Source organism: Anopheles merus, chromosome X (genome assembly GCF_017562075.2).
Source record: "Anopheles merus strain MAF chromosome X, AmerM5.1, whole genome shotgun sequence".
Taxonomy (NCBI): Eukaryota; Metazoa; Arthropoda; class Insecta; order Diptera; family Culicidae; genus Anopheles; species Anopheles merus.
This window is the reverse complement of record NC_054081.1, coordinates 18,217,634-18,238,963: the sequence shown is the minus strand read 5'-3', so window position 1 is coordinate 18,238,963 and position 21,330 is coordinate 18,217,634. Positions and strand designations below refer to the sequence as shown.

The following is a 21,330-nucleotide window of genomic DNA, read 5'->3' as shown; positions in this document are numbered from 1 at the left end:
GGGGAATCGACGGTTGTATTGGTCGGTGGGTGCGATCCCGATAACCCATCACTAGTTCCATGTGTATATGTAAATATAAGGAGGAAATATTCTTGAATAATTTTCCATTTTTTGTATTACACTGACATTTTCATCTATTTCACTCAATTGATGGGGATAGTTATTGAAAAAGACAATCGTTTTGGTAAACAATTTTCGAAGCTAGCACCTGCAAACCTATAAAAGCACCTTACACATACATATACCTTGATCGCAATGGCAAATATTGTCCCTTGGGTAAACAGCTGATATTGACAGTTTGGTTTTGACATTGCAGTGGGGTGGGAAAAAAACTCCAAGCAAAACAAACACGAAGCACGCATGGAGCAGTAACCTTTGTTTCCGAATCAAATCTCTGCCGTCCGATACTGAGTGGTCCAATCGATAATCAGAAGCGTAACCAAGCGCAGTTGAATGTTTGTCAGTACAGTTCGCGATTGCGGCATGCTGCGTTGCTTTGTGGTCGCGCGAAGGTTGGCACCGAGAAGCTTCTCCTCACTGCAGCCAACGCCCGAGTCGTCCGCTGTTACCGGTACCGCCAACCGTACCTGGTCGGATCGGCGCCTCCAGCATCGTACCAAGGTTCCGCAGCAACCGCACCGGTCAACCGAGCCGGCCGACGGCAATCATCAATCAGCGCCCGTCGTCATCAGTCACCAAACAGTGCGCCTGCTCGAGCGGCTATCGCTCGTAGATTTGGACAGCCAGTAAATACGGACCGCCTCTCCCTCCCGATACGGGCTTGCGTTCGAGCAGCTTAACTATCGTCCATGTTTCTTGTTTCGATTATCCCCAGGGAAGCCCTCGCCACGCTGCAGGACTCGATTGAGTTTGCGTCGCGCATTCTGCCCATCGGCACGGACGGCGTGGAACCGCTCTACAGTGTGCTGGAGCGCGAGAAGCTTGCCCTCCGGCCCGACACAGTCGATGACGGTGACCGCCAGACGGAGGTGCTGCAGAACGCAACCATCACCGAGGAGGAGTACTTCGTAGCGCCGCCGGGCAACATTCCGCTCGAGCAGGGCGAACGAGCGTAAATCTTCGTCTCACACACACACACACACCTTAGTAGCAGAAGTATGGCACGGGCGGGTAAAACCTTTATCGAGCTGTTGCAAACCTGTCGGCAGAGTAGCTTTGTCGATTTTCGGCTGGACGGAGCAACCGTGCGCGATTTATCGCTTACGTCGGTCGGTCAGCTGTTGCGTAACAATTTGCGCACGGCAAGCAACCAGCTGGGCAGCGGCAGTAGCAACAGCAACGCGGTTCCACTGTACAGTGGAAGTAGTAATCGTAACGTACTGGAAAACTTGGACATGGTGCAGCGTGCTAACGGCAACAAGGTGCCGAAACTCCCGATCGGCCTGCTGGTGGAGGAAGCGCGCACGAACCAGCTGGTCAGCCTAGGCGATGGTTTTGCGCTGCAGCTGCCGGAAACGCTCGAGCTGCACACTACCTATCTGCTGCCGCCAGCGATGGGCAGCCAGTTCCTCTACCAGCTGCAGCGACAGCGCAAAATCTGGTGGATGCGTTGGTCCGTCGATCCGGGCCGGTATTTTATCTCCGACATGAGGCGCGACGAGGCAGACCAGGGCCGGACGACGGCCGTATCGATCTGTGCCCGGTTTCTGGACCGGTCCGAGCACGCGCAGATGGTCGAGCTGGAACGGTTAGAGCTGTCCGAGGGCGAGCGGGTGGGCGAGCGGCAGGCAGCAATTGTGCGTGCGGGGCACAATCTTGACCGAGCGGTACTCGCCATCCTAATGGACGCGCTCGAGTGTGCTGCCTCGGAGCAGTGCGTGAAGATTCACCGAAAAATAGCACCGTACAAGTGCGGTATCGTCTGTGCGGGGGAAGATGCGACAGGTAATTGGTATGCTATTTACTAGTTAAGGTGAAACTTTTCATTAATGTTCATATGGAGAAAATGTCATGCAAAATGTCATGAGCATCATGAGATATTCACTATCGAAAATAATGAACATATCCGTGGTAGCTTGATGCTCATTGCTGATACTCAATTAAAGTGCGGCATGACATGCCGAACGCGATACTTTGACACATAAGCTAAGCTTAATGTCGTCACAAGCATAATCATGAATTTTTCTTGCTGTGAACTTGCTGCCAAATGCCACTGTTTTAGTCACCAACACTCATGACTGAAACGAAGCTTAAATTAGCTCACGTACACAACTGAGAAGATAAGAGATCGGGATGTCTCCGACTAAAAATGTCGCGACCAAGTGACTGACCATGAGTTGATTGCACACAATGTGACCAAGCATGGGATGGTCGCAACAACTGTTTGAGTTTCACCTCTGATCATCACAGTTCGTGACACTGACATGATTTTGTTTCAGCCGGAATTTGTCATGAACAAGCTGAAATTTGTTAGTGGCATTTTTTAGAACTGATCACAGTAAAAAAAAAAAAGTCATGACATAGTGACTGACCAAGCGTTGGTCGCAAATATGTCACGAAGCATGCATCGATCACACCAATCGTTTTGAGTATTACCTCTGATTATCACAATTGAGTACGTGACGCTGACATGGATTTTGTTTCAATCAGGTTTTTTATTACATTGTCAGTGACATTTTGCAGCACTGCGTAGAAGTAACTTAATGTCAAATTTAAATTATTTCCTTCTCTCCTCCCCCTGACAGATGCTAACGTGCGGAATAACTTGATTGAGCTCTCAAAGCATCTAACTTACGTGCTGCGTGCCGCCAACCTTCCCGTCCACGAAAGCTTCTCCTTCGAACAGGCTTCGCCGGCGCTGGATCGACTGGATCAAATCGGCATACCGTACGCCCTGCTCCTAAGCGCCGGAACGCTGCGCACCGGCCTGCTACAGCTGCGCTCCCGCGACACTACCCTGTCCGAAACGATTCACCTGTCCGATCTGCCACACTACTTAGAGAGAATAATAAACGCGTAAATGCAAACACCGCTAGAAGAAGTCGGTCAGGTACTGGCGCACGTTGAACCCAACCATCCGACCGATCTGCAGGATGAAGTCCATCCCGACCGTGCACTGGAGCCGAGTGGCCGAACCGTCCAGCATGGCGCTGCCACCGGCACCGCCCTCGGCCGACGACGCGTACGTTAGCAGCTTCAGGTGCACCAGGGTGGAGATTTGCGCGAGCAGATTGCACGTCAGCCCCACCTGCTCGTCCAGGATGGCGTAAAAGATGGCCAGCAACCGGTCGACGTTGAACGCCTTCGGGCCGAGCTTAGTGGTCATCTTTTCCGTTACCTTCGCGCGGGCATTTACCGCCTGCAGTCGCTTCCGCTGCTTGCCGTGGTTCTTCATGAACAGCCGCCGGTCCTCCTTGGCCGCATTGTTGCTCGCCAGGTACGCGGCAATGAGCAGGTACTTGGCGTAGTACGGCAGCTCCAGGTTCTGGGCCAGCCAGGCCGTCCCGTCCGGTGCGACACCGCTGCCGGCGGTTTTCGTGCCGAGCCGCATGTACATCGTGCTCAGGGCGGCGCGCAGCGTCTTCGTAATGTTGCGCCACAGCTTCATCGAATCGTGCGCCGGTATGATGCCGTCCCGCACCGGCTCACAGTAGGCGGGGAAACATTCGGCTGCCACCAGGCGAAGCTCCTTCACGTCGCGGCACACTTTCCAGAAGGTGCCGAGAAACAGGCTGACGTAGTTGCGGTGGAACTCCTCCGTGATCGCGGCTAGCCAGAGCTGGTCCGGGGCGGACTGTTGCCCGCCAAGTCCCTGCACGTGCTGGGTGTGAGAAGGGAAGGGTCAGTGAAGGAGCGTGCTGAAAGCCTCCCACTTTCCTCGCGTACTTACCGGCGTGTAATCGTTCATCAGAATGCGCTGCATGTCGGCGCGCGTGTACTCCGGTACGAACAGCTTCATGACCGGCGGCAGCCCCGCTTTGGTGTAGAACTTTTCGAACGGCAGCGACGACACCAGCACCACCGACACGTTCAGTCCGGTCGCTTCCGGCAGCTGCAGAAACAGTGGCAGCAGGTTGTGGGCCATGTCACGCAGCCGCTCCGCATGGCGCACCACGATCACGTACGAGTGGGCCGGATCGAGCCGCTGGCGCAGCGCGGCAAGGAAGTCCTTCGCGTACTCGAGCTTGCAGTCGGTGCTGTAGTGGTTGGACTGCGACAGCTCCGCTCCCTCCAGCTGGCGGACGATCGTTTCAAACAGTATCTTGTTGGTGTAGCAGCTGATCGCGCTCAGCTGGGCGCATCGCAGCGATTCGTCCGCGGCCGATCGGCACCGGAACACTTCGCGCAAGATCGCACCTTTCCCGGTCGATGATTGGCCGTAGATGTAGAGGGCGGGGGGAAATTGATCGCCCTTGCGGTAGTAGCGGTACAGCTGGCGCACGTACCCGTCCCGGCAGGGCAGTACCCCGGCGATCTGCTTCACAAATGCCTCCATGCGGAGCGGACAGTTAGCGAACGGACATTAATTAACACTTGAATGATTTTTTTTTTCTTTTCGTTTTTTCTACTAGCTGGATTTTCCCTGCCAAGGGACAGCGTTGTGTGATGGTCGTTGTTTGAATAGCCGGCGTCGTTTGAACGTATTCACGATGCAAAACAACATACTTCGATCACGCTCTCGTCGTCACACTTTTGCTTGATGTTGGAGAAAGAGAGAGACGGCTAGATACAAAGCGCGCGCAAATTGAGCAGGTTTAAGTTGCTTTTACATGACAGTGCGATTATCGCAAAACAAGCTTCACAGCAAGAAAACGAAATCGCACGTCCGACGTTATCTGTCAAATCCCATATAAATCTCGCTCATCCGATGCGATTTTATCGGACGAGATTTATATGCGATTTGACAGATAACGTCGGGCGTGCGATTTCGTCGTACGACGGAATCAATTTTTTTTGATTTCGTCGGATCGTCGCATCCGATTTTATCTGTCAATGTAATCATGCAGGTTATGTAGGAACAATATGAAATTATTTTTTATAATGGTTAAACCATTCAAATTTCCGCAATATGAGCCGAAATAGCGTTTGTCAGAAGCGTCCGATAAAATCACATCGGATGAGCGTTGCCACCGCCCTTAAGCAGATCTAGTTTTGCCTAGCGCAGCTGGAACGCTGAATAGCGCCCAAATTCAGCGGTCGGCAAACTTTACGACCGAAAGAGTCAAATTCTACAATAATGTTCGTAGAGTATCACGTAAAGAGCCAAATTGTAAAACCAAGAGCAAAAATGTTTGAAAGTTCTATGAAATATATAAAATCTCACGAGCCCCCATCTCGATATCAACGAGTCTCAAGCGGCTCGCGAGCCGCGCTTTGCCGATCGCTGGCCTAGTTGTGTACGGTGTCGAGTAGTGCTGGGTTTCATTAACCTTTCGTTGAGAATCATTCATTTGAATCTTCAGTGATGAGTGATCACGAATCTTCAAAGAGTAATGAATCTTTCCAACCTAGATTAAGGTTCATTGAATGGATGGGAAAATGTTTCCAAAGACACATTTGATTACAGTCTTTTCCCGAGTTACGCGAATTTTTATTTTTGGCAGTTCATATGTCAAATCAGTACAATTTTCTCAATCAATTGTCAAATGAAAAATAATTTGAATTTTTTCCAAAAGTCTTAATTCATGAAAAAGAAAGAAATTACCGATTGTTCTGTACAAATTGTATGAAAAAAGTAATATATTACATACAGGAACTAAATTTAATCAAAAATTATTATTAATCAAGTATATTTTGGTTGTAAAACGTGATACAGGCGGTCCCCGAGATACACGGTTAATGGGGACCGAAAACGGCCGCAAAAAACCGCGTATCTCGAATTTCCGCTTAAGTCGAATCTCGTGATTTCTAGCCAAAATATCACTAATTTTCGTGTAAATTTGCAACTAGGGGGTGGTTTTAGCCACTTAATCAATTATTTGATATGATTCTGAATGAAATAACAGTTTCAAACCTTTTGAAATAGTTTTTAACATCCGATCAAAACAGAAATTATTTGGCATTTTAAAATTTATGTGTCAAATCAGTACAATTTGCTCAATGAACTGTCAAATTTAGGAAACCGCGTATCTCTGAATCCGCGTATAAGAGGTACCGTGTATCTCGGGGATCGCCTGTATTTGATATGATTCTGACTAAATATAATAGTTTTAAATCGTTACAAATGGTTATTAACATTCGATCAAAAGGAAATTTATTTGGCATTTTACAATTGATGTGTCAAATCAGTACAATTTGCCCAAAGAACTGTCAAATTAAAAAAAAAAACGCGTACCTCCGAATCCGCGTACAGGCGATCCCCGAGATACACGGTACCTCTTATACGCGGATTCGGAGATACGCAGTTTTCTAAATTTGACAGTTCTTTGAGCAAATTGTACTGATTTGACACATAAATTGTAAATTGCCAAATAATTTCCGTTTCGATCGAATGTTAAAAACTATTTCAAAAGGTTTAAAACTGTTATATTCAGTCAGAATCATATCAAATAATTCGTAATGTGTCTAAAACCGCCCCCTGCTTGCAAAATGACACAAAAATTAGTGATATTTTAGCTGGAAATCAAGAGATTCGACTCACGCGGAAATTCGAGATACGCGGTTTTTTGCGGCCGTTTTCGGTCCCCATTAACCGTGTATCTCGGGGACCGCCTGCACTCGACTTACGCGAAAATCCGAGTTGTCTCCGGAAACATTATTCGCATAACTCGAGGAAAGACTGTATTTGATTTCATTAATGCGTTGCGATTTCTTTCGAAACTTAAGTGAGCGGAATCAGACTGTATACCTTAATCTATTTATCAAAACTGAGGATGTTGTGCATCGCTAGTCTCATTCTTTCTTGATCGATTTGTGGCGCTTTTCCGACTTCACCGTTTGGTCCTTTTGCTTTTCTGGTCTAGGGTGCTCTGCCTTCGGTGCGCATCCTTCCATGTATAGCTGGCGTGTCTCGTCGTCCGTTTTGTCCGTCTCCTTAGGAGGCCGGTAGTCCTGCACGTGGTCGACGCGGAGCGTTTTGCCCACGAGCTTAATGCCGTTCAGATTGTCCACCGCCAGGACGGTTGACCGTTGATCTTCGTAGCAAATGAAAGCGAACCCCTTCGACTTGCCGGTCGCCTTGTCGCGCACCAGGTTGACGTTCACTATCTCCCCGTACTGCGAAAACACGCACAGGACGTCGCCTTCGGTAAGGTCGTAGGGCAGGCCGCCGACGAAGATCCAAGCGCTCGACTTGTACTGATCATGCCACGAGCTTTTGCCGCCCAATTTCAAATCCTGCTCGCTGAGCTTGGTGACATTTTTCATGTTTCTAAAAAGAGGTTATAGGAACAAGTAGATGCATACATTAAAGCTGTGACCCCTCCGGCGGTGTGGCTTACAACACTCACGTCATTGGATTCATCGTGGGCTAGTGTGCTTTCCGTTGGATCGCGGTTGTTAATTATGTACAATGTTTTGCTAGGCAGTATGGTCGATCGCATCGCCACCCGTTCTGCATACAAGCGATTGAACTGGGCTAGTTCGTTAAAGTTGCGCCAGCACAGCCGAACGTGCGACTGGTGCGGTCGTTTTTGTAGTTTGTGTTGTTTGTTTACGTTTCAGATCAGTTGATTGCGGCTGTTCCTGGAACTGAAAATGTAACTGACAGGGTAAAAGTACGGCTCAGCCCTCTGCGTTACGCGTAACGCCTGTTTATCTTAAACCCAAGAAGCATTTTTTGAACGTCTGTTTTAACCGTCGTGGATGAGTAAATTGATAGATAATCTTGTCGTAATATTGATTACCTTTTTGTGATTATGACAAAAGCAACTATTTTGTTTTGTTTGAAAAAAGTTCAGCAATCGGTAATAAAGTTTAGTTTCAGTGATAATTCTTGAGTACCAAAAAAGCTAAAATATTATTATTATCTTATTATTTTTTACATCAATCAGAGTTATAACTAATTTAAAAACTACTATTACAAGTAGTCCCAGAGATACACGGTACCTCTTATATGCGGATTCGGAGATACGCGGTTTTCTAAATTTTACAGTTCTTTGAGTAACTTCCCAAATAGCCAGAATTGCTTAAGCAGCTCATTTTGGCACGCTAAAGATCGCTGCTCTAATTCGCCTTTTGCAGTAGATAAACAGCATCAAAGTTCTATGTGGGTCTTTCAAACAGCGCCTAAGCAGCTTCCTTATGCCACGATGCCAGGGATTATTTTTCTTTGTGTTTTATTTTCAAGCAAGCGTCATCGATGAAATAAACAACAAGATTTGTTTCGTTTAAACACATGTGTATATTTTTAAATCTTTTGTATTGATGAATTACACAAAATTTTACACAATTTACTGATAATTCACAATGACTTCACTGAATATTCATTCTTCAATTAACGAATCCAACTTGTGCAGCAGCAGTGGAATTATTGCCGGCGTCCGTCTTTGACACTTTGACAAGAGCCACCTTGAACCGATGTCATGCATTAAAAAGCTATTAAGTTCCACCAAGTTCGGTACGCTTTCTTAACAAGCCTTCAAGTTCCACCTTGAACCCTACACATAGTGCTAATCAGCCGCAAAGTTCCAAAGAGTACCATGTACCTGTTAAAAAGCTCCTTAGTTCCGCAAAGTACCGTCTATCTCTTAATGATAGACCTTGTGACCAAGTACGACATCGGAACGATTTTTCGTTAAACAGCCCTAAATCAGCTATAAAGTACGAGCTGGCTATTTGGGTTATATTTTGTACTGTAAATGTATTGTTCTATAAATTATATTTTCTTCACAGTTCAAAATATATTTCTTTAAATAATGTATATTAGTCGGTCCCGTGGATGACAAAACCATGCAAAAAATGTTTCTTTGGAATATTTTAACCGTAGAGTTGGCAACCAGATTTACACACTTAAGTTGGCAACCGGCATACCCGGGTGTTCCACACGTTTTGATGCAAAAAATTAACGATTTTCATAGGTAAACAATGCTTTCTATATTGTAATGCTGTAAGCAAGTAATGCCGACCAGATATTATCTTCTATTTCATTTATTCATTAAGTTTTTTTATTTTATTATAAAAATAACGTTCAAATTGAAATTTGGAATCGCTTGAATTTGACTCGAAAATAAGCACAACACGAAAAGAGGAAGAAGAGAAACGTCATTCTCCATACAAAATGTATGGAATACCCGGGTATGCTGGTTGGCAACTTACGTGGTAAAGTTAAAAAAAAATCAAAATAAAATACTTACAGGCTGTTTAAAATTACAATTTATGCACCAAAAAATCATAAATTAAAAGTTGAGAGACTACGGAAAATTTCAGGTCAATAAAAGCAATGAATCAAAAGTTATTGCAGTTCGAAGTTGAAAAAAATACCCGGGTATCCGGTTGCCAACTTAAAGGTTAAGGGATGTAACTCAACTAACTTTGGATGTAACGCTTCTCCAATGTAACGTAATGGGCTGAGCCTTACCTTTACCACAGACACATAATCGGCCAAAACGATCAAACACAGGGTGGCACAGAACATGTCTATACATGACCCCAGCTACTTGCAACGCGACCACATAAACAAGACAATCGAATCTTGATAGGAGCAAACCCTCTCCAAGCCATAAAAATACAATGCAATCAGGTGTGATATGCCAAAAATGTATCACTTCACGTAATAAACCAGTTATGGTGCGAACTGTCTTTACCGCTCGATCAAACTTCTGCCGCCATCTGTCATGGTTCAAGTTAGCATAGCCCTCAATACCCGAACCATAATCCCACATGTAGCCTAGCTATTCACATTAGTTCACATAACATTCCGTTGAGCTGTGTTTGATTCTCCACTCATAAGCTTTGTTTTAAAGTTTAAACTTTGTGCTAAAAGTTTTGTTATGTGCGGGTACACTTGATTGCATCACTGTTTCTGTACACAATAGGATTGTGGAATATATTCAATCGTACAAGGCATTGGATTGGATCGGCTCGGAGCAGCTAGTTCCCAAATACATCCGCGGCCCATCCCCACCATCGCGCTGACAGTTCCTCTGTTCGGCGAGAGATGTAAACAAAAGAACCAGTTTTTTGAAAATTACCAAAATGAGAGCTATTTCTGGTTGTGTGCTTTGTGGTTAAATTTGATACCCCCTCGGAAGGAGAGCAAGAAACCGCAGGAAGCCCACAAAGTGCCACGGGTGGTGTTGCATTGTATGCAGCGGTGTGAGCGTCCGCTTAGGAGTCACTCGCTCGGAGGCATCAGTCGGCCGGGAAGCTGAGGGAAGCCATTCTGGTTAGAACGCAAAAAGTAATCCGAGGAGAAAGGGAGGTAACCGAGCGGACTCGTTCATTTGCCCGTTGAGTCACAGCAGGTCGCGGCCCGGGGTCGGCTTGCCCAGTAAGTGATGGATATTCAGCGAGCGATGAATTCGATGCACACCCGCCTGAAGGTAATCGTAAAACGTTTTCCCACGCATTTGGCCCTTATCTGATCGGGTTTGCTGTGCTGTGTTTTTTTTTCTTTGTTCTTTATCGGCTGCTTCCTCCGCCTGCCTCCCCACCCGCGCAGCTGATAGCATTCGTGCACTTCATCCTGATCGTGCTGGCCCTCGGCAGTGCCTGGCTACCGTCCGCCTATCTGTTCTACAACCTGCTCTACCTGGTGGCACTGTTCTGGGCGATACATTGCCGCGAATCGATCGATGCGGTTCAAATCGTACGTTACTGTCTGTTTGGTAGCAGCTCATTTTGTGGTAGCTCACCGCACCGCTAACATTCGCTCTCCCATTCCAGTGTGCCGTCATCAATGGGTTTAGCTTTTTCTTCGATCTGATGGGCATCATCTCCTACTTCCCGTCGCACGGTATCTTTTCCGCGGTGTTTGCCATCTTGAATCTCGTGCTGCGACCGTTCAGCCTGCTGCTGCTGCAGCGCGAACTGTCCGACCGCGGCGGGAGCTTCGAGTTCGGGCAGGGCGGCACGGGCGGTGTCGGCGAACGTCCGACCAGCTACGAGGATATCGATGCACCGCACCAGCAAACGCCGTCGCACGGTCAGGTGAATGTGGGTATATTTAAGTGAACTGCCTGGTTATGAGCCCCGTTTCTATTCCCCTCGGACCGCAATCGTGGCGATCGTGGCGATACCATCCGCGCTAAACACACGAATCTCGTGGTGCAATGTTATCATTGCCGTCTGTTGCTACTCCGTCGAAACGGTACGAATAATCGTTTTCATCACCCACCCAAGCACCTGCTAGCGGAAGCGGAATCTTTAAAAACTGGTAATTTAGAGAAGCGCGGCTTATGCCTTTTATTTTCTTGTTCGTGTTGCCTTTTTTACCAAATGCGCACGAAGCCATAATCATGTGAAGTAACGTAACATCATCCAGCTTGCAACATAGTGAGTAGAACATGGCTATTAACAGGTTTTTGTTGATTTTTAATGTATGATTTACTATTTTTCCGTTAAAATTTTAATAAAAAAATGTAATACTGATCGGATTGATCTGAAAAAAAAAAAAACATAACAAAAACAAAAAGCTTGACTAGCTCGTTAATTTCTCACCATGAAGCAGCTAGTTTCGCGTAGGCTGTAGCTAGACTCTTAGTTGTGTATAAAACAATTGTCAAAGCTTATAGCACCTTGAAAGAAAAAAAAGAAGCAATTTAATGCCCCTAATTGCCAACTGGTACATCTTTTACGTTTATTCACATTTTTCTATTCTTTTAGCCGAGAGAACCGAGTTGGCTGACCCAGATCGAAGCATCGGCGAGCCGGCAATAGTAAGTCACTTTAACATAAATATGTTTTACCTTTATTTCTTTCGCGTAAAAATATACACCCACAACGGGAATTTTAGGAATAACGAGAAGGAGAGAGATGTGTTAACCCTGCTGAGTAAAAATAGCTGAAAACTGAAATTCAAATGATTGTAACGTAACAATTTGCTTAAAGACACCCGTATTGTTTTCTTCTTTTTTTACGTTACGTATGCGCATGTACAGTCGCAGTAAATCGTCTTGGAGACAGTCGTAGGTCCAGTTGATAACGAGAGGGGGACGGGCTGCGTGCATGTAAAACAAAACAAAAAAAAAGCTACCCATGCCGAATGCATTAATCGAAGACTGTAGAGTTTAATGTCCGTTTATGTTAAGTGATAACGGAAAATGCTTCCTTGATAGCGCATTATGATTCGGAAGAATCGTCTCAGTATGGGTAGGTAGTTCTTATTCCTACTAGCAGTAAAGAAATGGGTTAAGAATTAGAGAATAGTATTATTTTTAAACCTGTTTGTTTTGAAAACGATTAGCGTGAATGAAAACAAAATCGAAAACAAGACACGAAACACACAAGGGGGCATCATTTTTTTGTTACAATTTTTCTTCAATAACTGTAATTTTATTTTTCAATTATAAAAATTAACACAAAGTTCACTTTGTCCCTCTTGTCCCTGTCGACACATTGCACTAACGCACGCCTGCTATCTCCTTAGCTATTCACCGTTCTCATTTCGCATGTTTTTTTTGTCCTATATGTGTATTTTGTTGTTGTTGCTGGGTGTACCACCATTTCTTCGCTCCACATTCGAATTCTTATCAAGCTTTCGACGATCCGAAAACCCTTTCCAATGCTGTTTGTTTTGCTTTCATGTTCTTTTGCTTGTTGCTTTCTCTTGTTAAACTCTGTCTGTCTCCTTAATGTAGAATTTTGTGTATATGTGTGGTTGTTTGCAGTGTAAAAGTGTATAATGTATACATAGTGTATCTCTTGCCGTTAGGCTGGTTTTCTTTCATGCCTTTTTTTTCAATTGCCTCCCACTACTCCATGCGATCCTCGGAAACGCGTCATGTGTTTGTGTTTGTATGAGTGTGTTCTGGGTGTGTGTGTGGGTGTACGTGTGTGTGAGTTGCTGCTAATTGTAAATGTCACCATTGCTACTTAAGGAAGTTCTTGAGGCCCTCGCCTTGTGTATTCCTTCACATTTGCCGGAGATTTGTTTAGCCCTTCCGAATATCGGCAGTTTAACCTTTGCCGCTGTTCCCGTTCATTAGGTGTTTCTGTATTTCTGTGTTCTATGCTTTTTTACTTCTCTTTTTTCTACTTTTACGTGTTTTGCTTTACAGATCTCTTAGTAATCGTTTTTTGTTTTTGTTTTTGTTTTTTTTTTTCATTTTCTTGAGTCACCGAGTAAAACTTATGCTTGGAGATAATATGACACATAGCGGAATAATGTAACAAATATGTTTTATTTTTCCACATTTTTTCTTACCTACCTCAATGTGTGTATGTGTTTCTTTGTTAAAGTGATTGGATGTGTTGTATTTTCTTTTTCTCTTCCTCTGTTCGTGTTGTCCAAAAAACGGCAGTATCATGTGAGATGTAATTTTTGTTCTTCTTCCAATGTTTATCAAGAGTATTGTTTTCCTTTGCTTTCTCTTCGATTAACTTGTAACTCTCAGTTTTCTTCTTTGCCTTGCTTTATCGTTTTTCCATGTTTTTTGTTGTTTTCATGTGCTTTTATGCATTAGCTTAGTATATGAACGAACGTCGTGGGGTTGCTTTTTTTTGTTCTTCTCTTTTCCTACTGCTGCTCAGGCGTTACACGATCTTTGTCGGAAAAGGGGTGTGAGGAGTTTGAATGAACAGTTGATTATTTTTTCTGTGTTAGTTTCTCTCTTTTTCTTTTCCCATTATGATATGATAAACTTAAAATGCGTTTTGTCTGTTCGGTTTCCTGTTTGACATTTTAGTTTTACAAATGTGCATGATACGTGGTTGTGTGTTTCTGGGTGTGGTTGTGTATGGTATGATACGTGGTTGTGTGTTTCTGGGTGTGGTTGTATATGGTATGTCTAGCAGTAGTTTCGGTATTTCATTTCCTTTTGAGTCAGTCGAGTAAGAGTGCCTGTTTTCTGTATTTATTTTTCAATCTCCTGCTCTTTTTTTTTTAAACTACTTTTCAATAACGTTCGCCTGTACATAAGTCAATTGGGTTTTATTTCATTTGAAATTTCGTCTCATTCTGGTTGTGGGATTTTGAGCTACAGTTTTACCGTGTGTACTACTCAAACGTTTGAGCATCTTTCACGTTTTCCTGATGTATATTTTCCGATTTGCAATTTTGTGCACTTGGTTGGTACCAAAGTAAGTTTAGCTTATAAAATGTATAAAATAACTATAGAATTTTATGCTTATGTTTTGTGCAAGTATGTAAGGTTGAAATGATACAAAACTTATATAAGTTAAGTTTCCCTAACGCTTCGAGTACAGGCAGTTAGCTCCTTGTTTTTGTGCTAGTTTATTGTTTCTCTTCTGTGTTTCTCTTTCAAGTATCTGCTCCTATGCACTATTTACATGAGCGTTGTTGTGGCTGTTGTTGCTATTTTCTTTGAGACCATGCATTGAAAAACACGTTAGCAAACTTGTTTTTAAATGTTGTGTATGCTGTGCCTATGTGTGTGGATGTTTATGATGGATTGTTTATTCGATGATAGTTTGTCTAGCTTTTTTTTCTCTTAACGCAATGTCCATAGTGTGAGCATGCCTTTCCCAAACCCCTATTTGGTGCACCCCTATTGTGCTTTGCTAATGCGTTAGAATGTGTTTTGTTATTCCTGTATCTGTTCAATGACAGTTTCCTGTTGAATGTTTAGTTTGGGAGTTTTGTTTTTTCTTCTTGCATTTTTTCTTTTTCTTACAACTTTATCATATGTTATCAATTTTTGCGCTGCGTTATGAATTGCGTGATAAAATTTGGAACAGGTTTAGAAAAAAAGAAAACGAAATGTTAACCAGACATATTTGAAATGTGCATTTCATCGCTTACCTTTTTCGCACCGTAACCTACAACCGACGTCATTTCGTTTTATTCCCTAGTAGTATTTTCTTGCTATGTTTTTGTTATCTCTTCTTCTTCTTCTTCTTCTTCTTCTTATTCTTCTTCTTCTTCTTCTTCTTCTTATTTTTCGTTTCTTTGCTTTTGATTTTATTTAGTTAGTTTCGCTTGGGTTTTCTTCCTGTTTTGTGTAACTTCCTCATTATTTCTTGCATTGTTTTCTAGTTTAACAACAACAACCACTCATTAACTATTCACCACGCGTCATGAACATGTTTTCTTCTGCGCTTTTCTCACAAAAGAAGAAAGAAAGATGCTCCTGTTCCACCAGCACTGTGCCTCGGAAACGGTACGGCATTTCACTACATCAAACTATTACAGCCACGTATTTAAGTACATGGAAAGTGTTTTGTGTCTACACCTGGGTGTGCTAACAGTCTCTTTTTAAATGACAATCATCTGTTCCGAGAAGACAGCGGAAATGATTTGAAAAACCTGCAACGAGAGTGTGGAGAGGTGTATTTCATATGTGCAAAATGATTCTATGGTTTGCCTTTTTCATTTTTGAGTGTGTCTCCTGTTTCCTAATGTTCATTCCCTTTGTTGTCGGCATGTGTCATGCTATACAGTGTTAGATCTATGATTCGGGATGTATACGTGTTTGTTATATTATTAACACATGTGTGTTGGAGTATATTGGTTCTAAAGAGTTTAGTATTATTATTATACTTTTAGAACTGTTAGAACAAAAGGGGGTTTTGATTTTCATGCATGTGATAATTAGGTAATAAAAGAAATATCTGGTTCTAGCATTTGTAAACATATGGATGTAATTATTTTATTTTTTAAAATAACATTAAGGCTGCCCGAATAATAAAAAAAATGCCAATATTTGTTTATAAAACTATTTATAAACATAGCAAACACGTATACTGAACCACTATTTAGTACAAACAAAGTAATTTTATTATGTGTGAGAGTTTTAATCTGGTGGTCTTGATCTGCCATTGAATGAATTAGCTACAATTTAAACTATGGCGTTTTACAGTGTTTACCAAGACACTTTCGAATGTAAATATTGTTTTTCACCGTGTGCAAAATGTTATTCTACATCTCTCTGATATTTCATTTCCATCCATTTTTAATATCTTCAGAATGATTTTCAACACTTCAACGGTCTGTTGCCATTGTTTTTTTTTTTCACCGTGGACTGAAACTTGAAAGTGTTAAAAATAATCCTGAGTAAATTAAAAATAATCGTGAAGGAAAAGAAATATCCGAGTGATGTGGAAAAACTTCTTGCTCGCGAAGAAAAATAATGTTTATAATCGAAAGTAACTTGGAAAACCCTGTATTGTTGCTCAGTGTATTAGTTCTGTTGTCCTGTTTACATGTTTGTGAGGGTTAGTGTTTATCGGTCTGCCAGTAAAAGAGGATAGTAATATTAAGGTCATAATTGAGATGTACGTTTGTTTGATTGTATTAGTGTTGTGTGAGTGTGTGTGTGCGCGTGTGCATATGAGTGTATGTGTGTGTGTTTTATGTGTTACTCCCATGCATTATACTATACGTCGAACGCGTCGTCACTACCAAACGACTATTTCGGTGTTCTCATCGTTATTTTGTTGTTGTTGGGAATTTGATTTCCTCTGCATTAGTTTTCTCTCGCTATATTCTTTACCCTCAGCATTACACAGGATGTTTCATTTCAGCTCTATATTTCTTAACTTCTAGTTAACTAGTGACGCTAGTGACAAATATGTACAATTAATTTAGAATAACGTTTACGACAATTTTTCATTCCTCATCTTATGTGTGTGACCGTTTTCTCTTTTCGTCTTCAGCAGTTTCTTCTTTTTAATTCATTTTCGCTCACAAGTGCTACATTTACGCATTCTATATAATGACTGGATGAATTATTCTATTTTGATTTATTATATAAGAGTTCATTATCAGGGCTATGTGTTTTCTTCGTTTCCTTCCTCTATCTCCTGTATGCATGGTCGTGTACGTTAGTTGTACTTCTATCAACTAACACTTTCCTTAGGGTCGTCTTGTGGACTCCCGTTTTTGGTTGTTGCCTTCAATTCATTACGTTGCGCAGCATCCGGCTCATGTTTATCTGTTTAAAGAAGGAGATGTTGATTGGGTTGATACAGCGAGGGATGAGGGAAGTTACTTGTTTCAACTGATATCTTCAATTACTGTAGTATTGTGTTTAAGTTTATTGTTTATCCTTCGTTCTCTCTGTCTTTCGATCTTCATAGCTCTCTTTCTTGTTTTCTTTCTGTTTTCATTTTCGATCAAACTGTCTTTTATTCTCTACTGAAGCGTTTCTGTTGTTTGTTTTAATTAAATTTTATACGTTATTAAATTATCCCTTTGTCTGTGTTTGTTTGACATGTTTCATTTTGTTGTTGTTGGTGCTTCAGAACGACAGTTGCTTGCCTTTCTTGTTTACTTATTTTCTTCATTCACATCTCGCTATGCTGTGTTGGTTTGCGCTCGACAACAAAGTGGTCGCATTCAGTTTGAGACAGCACAAAGCCTACAGGGGCGGTGTACAAGACTGGCTGGCACTTTAACATTTGACATATTTGTTATAAAGCCATTGCACACGCGACAAGAGAGTACACCGTGTTTTGTTAAACGTTGCGTAAAACAATATGTCAAATGTCAATTGTCCCAATCCCATACTTCACTTGAAGAACAATGCATAATCGTCGAGATTTACTGTAAGGGCTATGCAAAACTATGCGAATATTTTTGACACGCTGACATACAACCGATCGCTCTGAATAGGGTACTACCTACCAAACTTTGGTACAAAAAGGAAATAGCTAACCCTAACCTTTACCGCACGGAAGAGTCCCTTGAGTGCCTGGTGCATATTTATGTGTGCGTATATTTGTGCACGGTTGCGACGCTTTTTTAGCAAGGCTAATTGTCCTTAGTGCAAATGAGCGTTTCGATATTTTCAAACCAAATTGACGTTTGCACGAAATGGGCTGTTTTGAGGTTTTTTCACTATTGTTCTACTCCGGCTAAGATGAGCAATTAGATTTCTATTTGTTCTTAATTTTCCTTTTTTTGCTATTTATTCCTTTTTAATTGCAATAAATTTACTAAAGTGTTCTCTTACTACGACTGAAATAAGGTATTGGTAGGAATTACATCAACATATTATAGTCAAATGAGCATATTAGATCAAACATGAGCCATACATGGTTGCAATGGCAAATATATGTATGTAAATATAGGGTTTTCCGAGTCAGTTTCGAATATTAATTGCATTATTAATCGGTCAAAAACGGTTTTCTACAGCTGTTAAATGTTCGATTGACAGTCGTTGAAAAACATCGCGTGATTGATTAATAATGCTATTTACATTCGTTATTGGCTCGAAACATCCTGTAAAATAATTGTGACTATACAATGAGAAGACAATAAACGATAAAATAAAGAGCATAGCGAACAGTATTGAAGAAACATATCAAATGAAAGACAAACATAAGGAACGCTCACACAAGTCATATCTTTGTTTGCAAATCTTTCCCCTTTTGCCAGAAACAAGTGTCAGAAAAGGAAGAACGGATACAAAAAATATAATTAAAAAAAATCGTAAAAACGCGGGTTCTTGTTATACGTAAGCCACACTATACCACAGTTAGCAGACTTTTGCATAGGGAGCATTCGAAAAAAAAAAAAATGTTTAAACGCGAAAATGCTTTCGGTCTTCCAAAATATTACAGCAAAATATTCTTGTTGTCCAACCAGCGATGGATAGCTTGGATTGCTCGGCTTTCGAATGCTACACGATTTTCCCGGTCCTTGTAGAAAAAAGTGTATTTAGCTGACATTTTCTTTTAGGATATGGGCTGTGTGAATACGGCTTTATAAAAACCATGCGAAGAAAGTATGGTAAAGCAGTAGTGGTGTTGTGATGATTTTTTCTGAAATGCACATTATCTACCATAGTTCTCATCAAATTTACTACGTTTCTTTCTCGTTTGTTTTTTTTAGGTATCTGTTCCATTTTAGTTTATCCTTTCATGTCTCATTCATATTATTTTCCCTTTTGTGTTCACGTTGAAGAAACTCGATTTCACTGCTCTAGGTTTGATAAGGATTTATCTTCTCGGCATTTTTCTTGTCGCTTACTATCACCTGTGTAGATGTTTACTGTGTCTTTCTCTCACTCTCCGCCTGTCTCCATTTTTTGTGACCGGTCGGTTACCATAAACGGAGCCATATGTATGGGACCGATGGTAACTATAGCCAAGGTTGTCGCATGCCGAATAACGCCGGTTCCGCTCAGGTACTTGAAACAAAGACAAGAGTGGAATTTTGCAAGGTTTAGTTTGTCGGCCTGCAGTAAGTTTATACTTGTGGAGTATGACAGGATTGAGTGGTGCACTTCATTATGATAAATAATAGTAATAGTAGTAGTAGTGGTAGTAGCAGCAGTAGTAATGATAGTAGTAGTAATAGTTGTTGCAACCCTAAACGCACAAGCGTCAACTTTTAGCTTTCAATCGAAACAGCATGCAATTGCGGGTGGTGTTGTACAATTCTGTCCCTTAGCGATTAAATCCGTTCACAGTGACACCTCGATCGGCTGTCTCAAGCACACGCTTACACACACACACACACACACACACACACACACACACACACACACACACACACACACACACACACACACACACACACACACACACACACACACACACACACACACACACACACACACACACACACACACACACACACACACACACACACACACACACACACACACACACACACACACACACACCCACACACACACATACACACGTACATATTATCAGTCGGTAGTGAGAGTATAAACGAAAAACAAGGAGTAGTGGCAAGGAATGTGAGAGCGGTACTGAATTGTAGTGTGTCGATGCTGGATGGATGTCAAGATTTCCGCTAATTTTGACTGTTTTTCAAGAAGGTTTAGTACTCTGATTCCTGATTGCTGCTCGAATTCGACATAAATGCCGAACAGTGCAGTTTCTTTATTTCTACTGCTATTCTCTTATTTAATCTTCCTTTACATTTATCTTCATATTAAACGATCAGCTTGAACGTGATCGTCTGTCCCTCTTCTTTCTCGTAGAACGTGAGATTTTTTTTCTTCTATGTTGTGTAATCCCTTCATCCCTCTCGCCTTCTTCTAGTATCGACTGCTACACAATGGAAATTTGAATGATAATGTTCGCTTCTATGATAATTAGAACAACTTTGGGTATTTGTTCCTATCAAACTGTTTCTCGCATCAACCCACGCGCGCGCGCCGTATAGCGAGAAGGAGCACGTGCACACACACGCTTGCACTTTTTATTTACTAGTATTCCTATAAATTTTCTCTTTTCTATTTATATGCTATGTATACTACCAAATTTATTAATTAGCTAAATATGTTTCAGTTATCAAATTTATTTTCTTCCTCTATTCTAAAGTTTTCGACCGTTGCTTTGTTGTAATTTGGTAAGGTGTTGTTGTTAGTTTTTTTTTTTCGTGCATTTGCCTCCCTTCACCAATACATAACCTTATACACATTTCTGCTAGAACTTGTGGGCGCGTGTGTGCACGTGGCTCTCGTTTTACTTTCATGCTGTTCACGTTCACGATTTGTTGTTCTACAATGTTTGCTTTGTTTCACTGTTTTGTTTTCTTCGCTTACTGTTTGTTGCTATCCTATGTTCTATTTCTCATACCTCTCTTTGTGTTATCTTATTCACCTTTTATCTATCCTTGCTTTCGGTAATGTGTTGCGTGTTTGGTTGTAATTGTTTTATTAGTTATCTTTTTCACTATTCAATACACGCTAGCGATACAGACGTGCACCTTGTTTTTGCCATTTACTTTTCACAGTAAAGCCACCTTTGCACACTGTTGCGAGATCAACTTGATTCGCTTGCAATGCATTGTTTTCTACTGTATTTGTTTTGGTTTTGTTGTTTTGTTGTTTTTACTTGATTTTCGTCTTTACATACTTCACAAAGTGTGCACACTATACGCGTGTGCGTTTGTTTGTATAGGTATGTATGGGTCTGTTTATGTACGTGTTTTTTTTTACATTTGCCTATCAGTTTGTTTACAGACGTGATGGTTTTACAACATTCTGCACGTTTATTCTCTCTTCCTAGATGAATTTTCTGGAGCTACCTCATCATTAACGACTAATAAGAACCCACGCTGTTCGTACAGGATTACAATACATTTCGTTAAAAAAAATTTATTATCCTAATGTGTGTAACAAATATCGGCTACGCGATTTTTTGTTCCGCTCTCGTTAGTTTTCGTGAACGTGCGCTTGTTTTTAACATCTTCTTGATCTGATACTAACAATTGTATGTTATCCGCGGCTGTCGAATCTAACTCCCCTGGCTAGTTATTTCCTTCTCCCTGCCACGGTCTGGCTACTATTAAGTAATAGTGCGTTTATCTACGGCAATCTGTTGCTCGAG

The 21,330-nt window shown here is 42.0% G+C and overlaps 6 protein-coding genes across 6 annotated transcripts in view; 3 read left to right on the top strand and 3 right to left on the bottom strand.

Annotated features, from left to right (window-relative positions):
* The first annotated feature begins 302 nt into the window (after positions 1–302).
* LOC121594252 (glutamyl-tRNA(Gln) amidotransferase subunit C, mitochondrial) lies at positions 303–1,076 on the top strand. Its single transcript, XM_041917315.1, has 2 exons — positions 303–746; positions 836–1,076. The coding sequence occupies exons 1-2, from the start codon at positions 454–456 to the stop codon at positions 1,074–1,076; spliced, it is 534 nt and encodes a 177-aa protein (XP_041773249.1). The 5' UTR covers positions 303–453.
* A 42-nt stretch (positions 1,077–1,118) lies between these two features.
* LOC121594242 (DNA polymerase subunit gamma-2, mitochondrial) lies at positions 1,119–2,991 on the top strand. The gene is made up of 2 exons (XM_041917303.1): positions 1,119–1,905; positions 2,706–2,991. The coding sequence occupies exons 1-2, from the start codon at positions 1,119–1,121 to the stop codon at positions 2,978–2,980; spliced, it is 1,062 nt and encodes a 353-aa protein (XP_041773237.1). The 3' UTR covers positions 2,981–2,991.
* Position 2,992: 1 nt separating this feature from the next.
* On the bottom strand, positions 2,993–4,798 carry LOC121594233 (origin recognition complex subunit 5). The gene is made up of 2 exons (XM_041917293.1): positions 3,851–4,798; positions 2,993–3,781 (listed from the first exon to the last, which is right to left on the bottom strand). Exons 1-2 carry the CDS (start codon positions 4,454–4,456, stop codon positions 2,993–2,995), a joined length of 1,395 nt encoding a protein of 464 aa, XP_041773227.1. The 5' UTR covers positions 4,457–4,798.
* Positions 4,799–6,795: 1,997 nt separating this feature from the next.
* LOC121594693 (RNA-binding motif protein, X-linked 2) lies at positions 6,796–9,497 on the bottom strand. The gene is made up of 3 exons (XM_041918301.1): positions 9,479–9,497; positions 7,410–7,650; positions 6,796–7,330 (listed from the first exon to the last, which is right to left on the bottom strand). The coding sequence occupies exons 2-3, from the start codon at positions 7,421–7,423 to the stop codon at positions 6,853–6,855; spliced, it is 492 nt and encodes a 163-aa protein (XP_041774235.1). The 5' UTR covers positions 7,424–7,650; positions 9,479–9,497; the 3' UTR covers positions 6,796–6,852.
* A 499-nt stretch (positions 9,498–9,996) lies between these two features.
* On the top strand, positions 9,997–11,505 carry LOC121594702 (type-1 angiotensin II receptor-associated protein-like). Its single transcript, XM_041918312.1, has 3 exons — positions 9,997–10,442; positions 10,562–10,708; positions 10,786–11,505. The coding sequence occupies exons 1-3, from the start codon at positions 10,398–10,400 to the stop codon at positions 11,071–11,073; spliced, it is 480 nt and encodes a 159-aa protein (XP_041774246.1). The 5' UTR covers positions 9,997–10,397; the 3' UTR covers positions 11,074–11,505.
* Positions 11,506–16,208: 4,703 nt separating this feature from the next.
* Positions 16,209–21,330, bottom strand: part of LOC121594642 (disintegrin and metalloproteinase domain-containing protein unc-71) — a 108,538-nt gene continuing 103,416 nt past the window's right edge. The window contains exon 23 of the mRNA XM_041918286.1: positions 16,209–19,151. Coding sequence (XP_041774220.1) covers positions 19,145–19,151 — 7 coding nt within the window. The 3' untranslated portion in view covers positions 16,209–19,144. The remainder of the gene's footprint in view (positions 19,152–21,330) is intronic.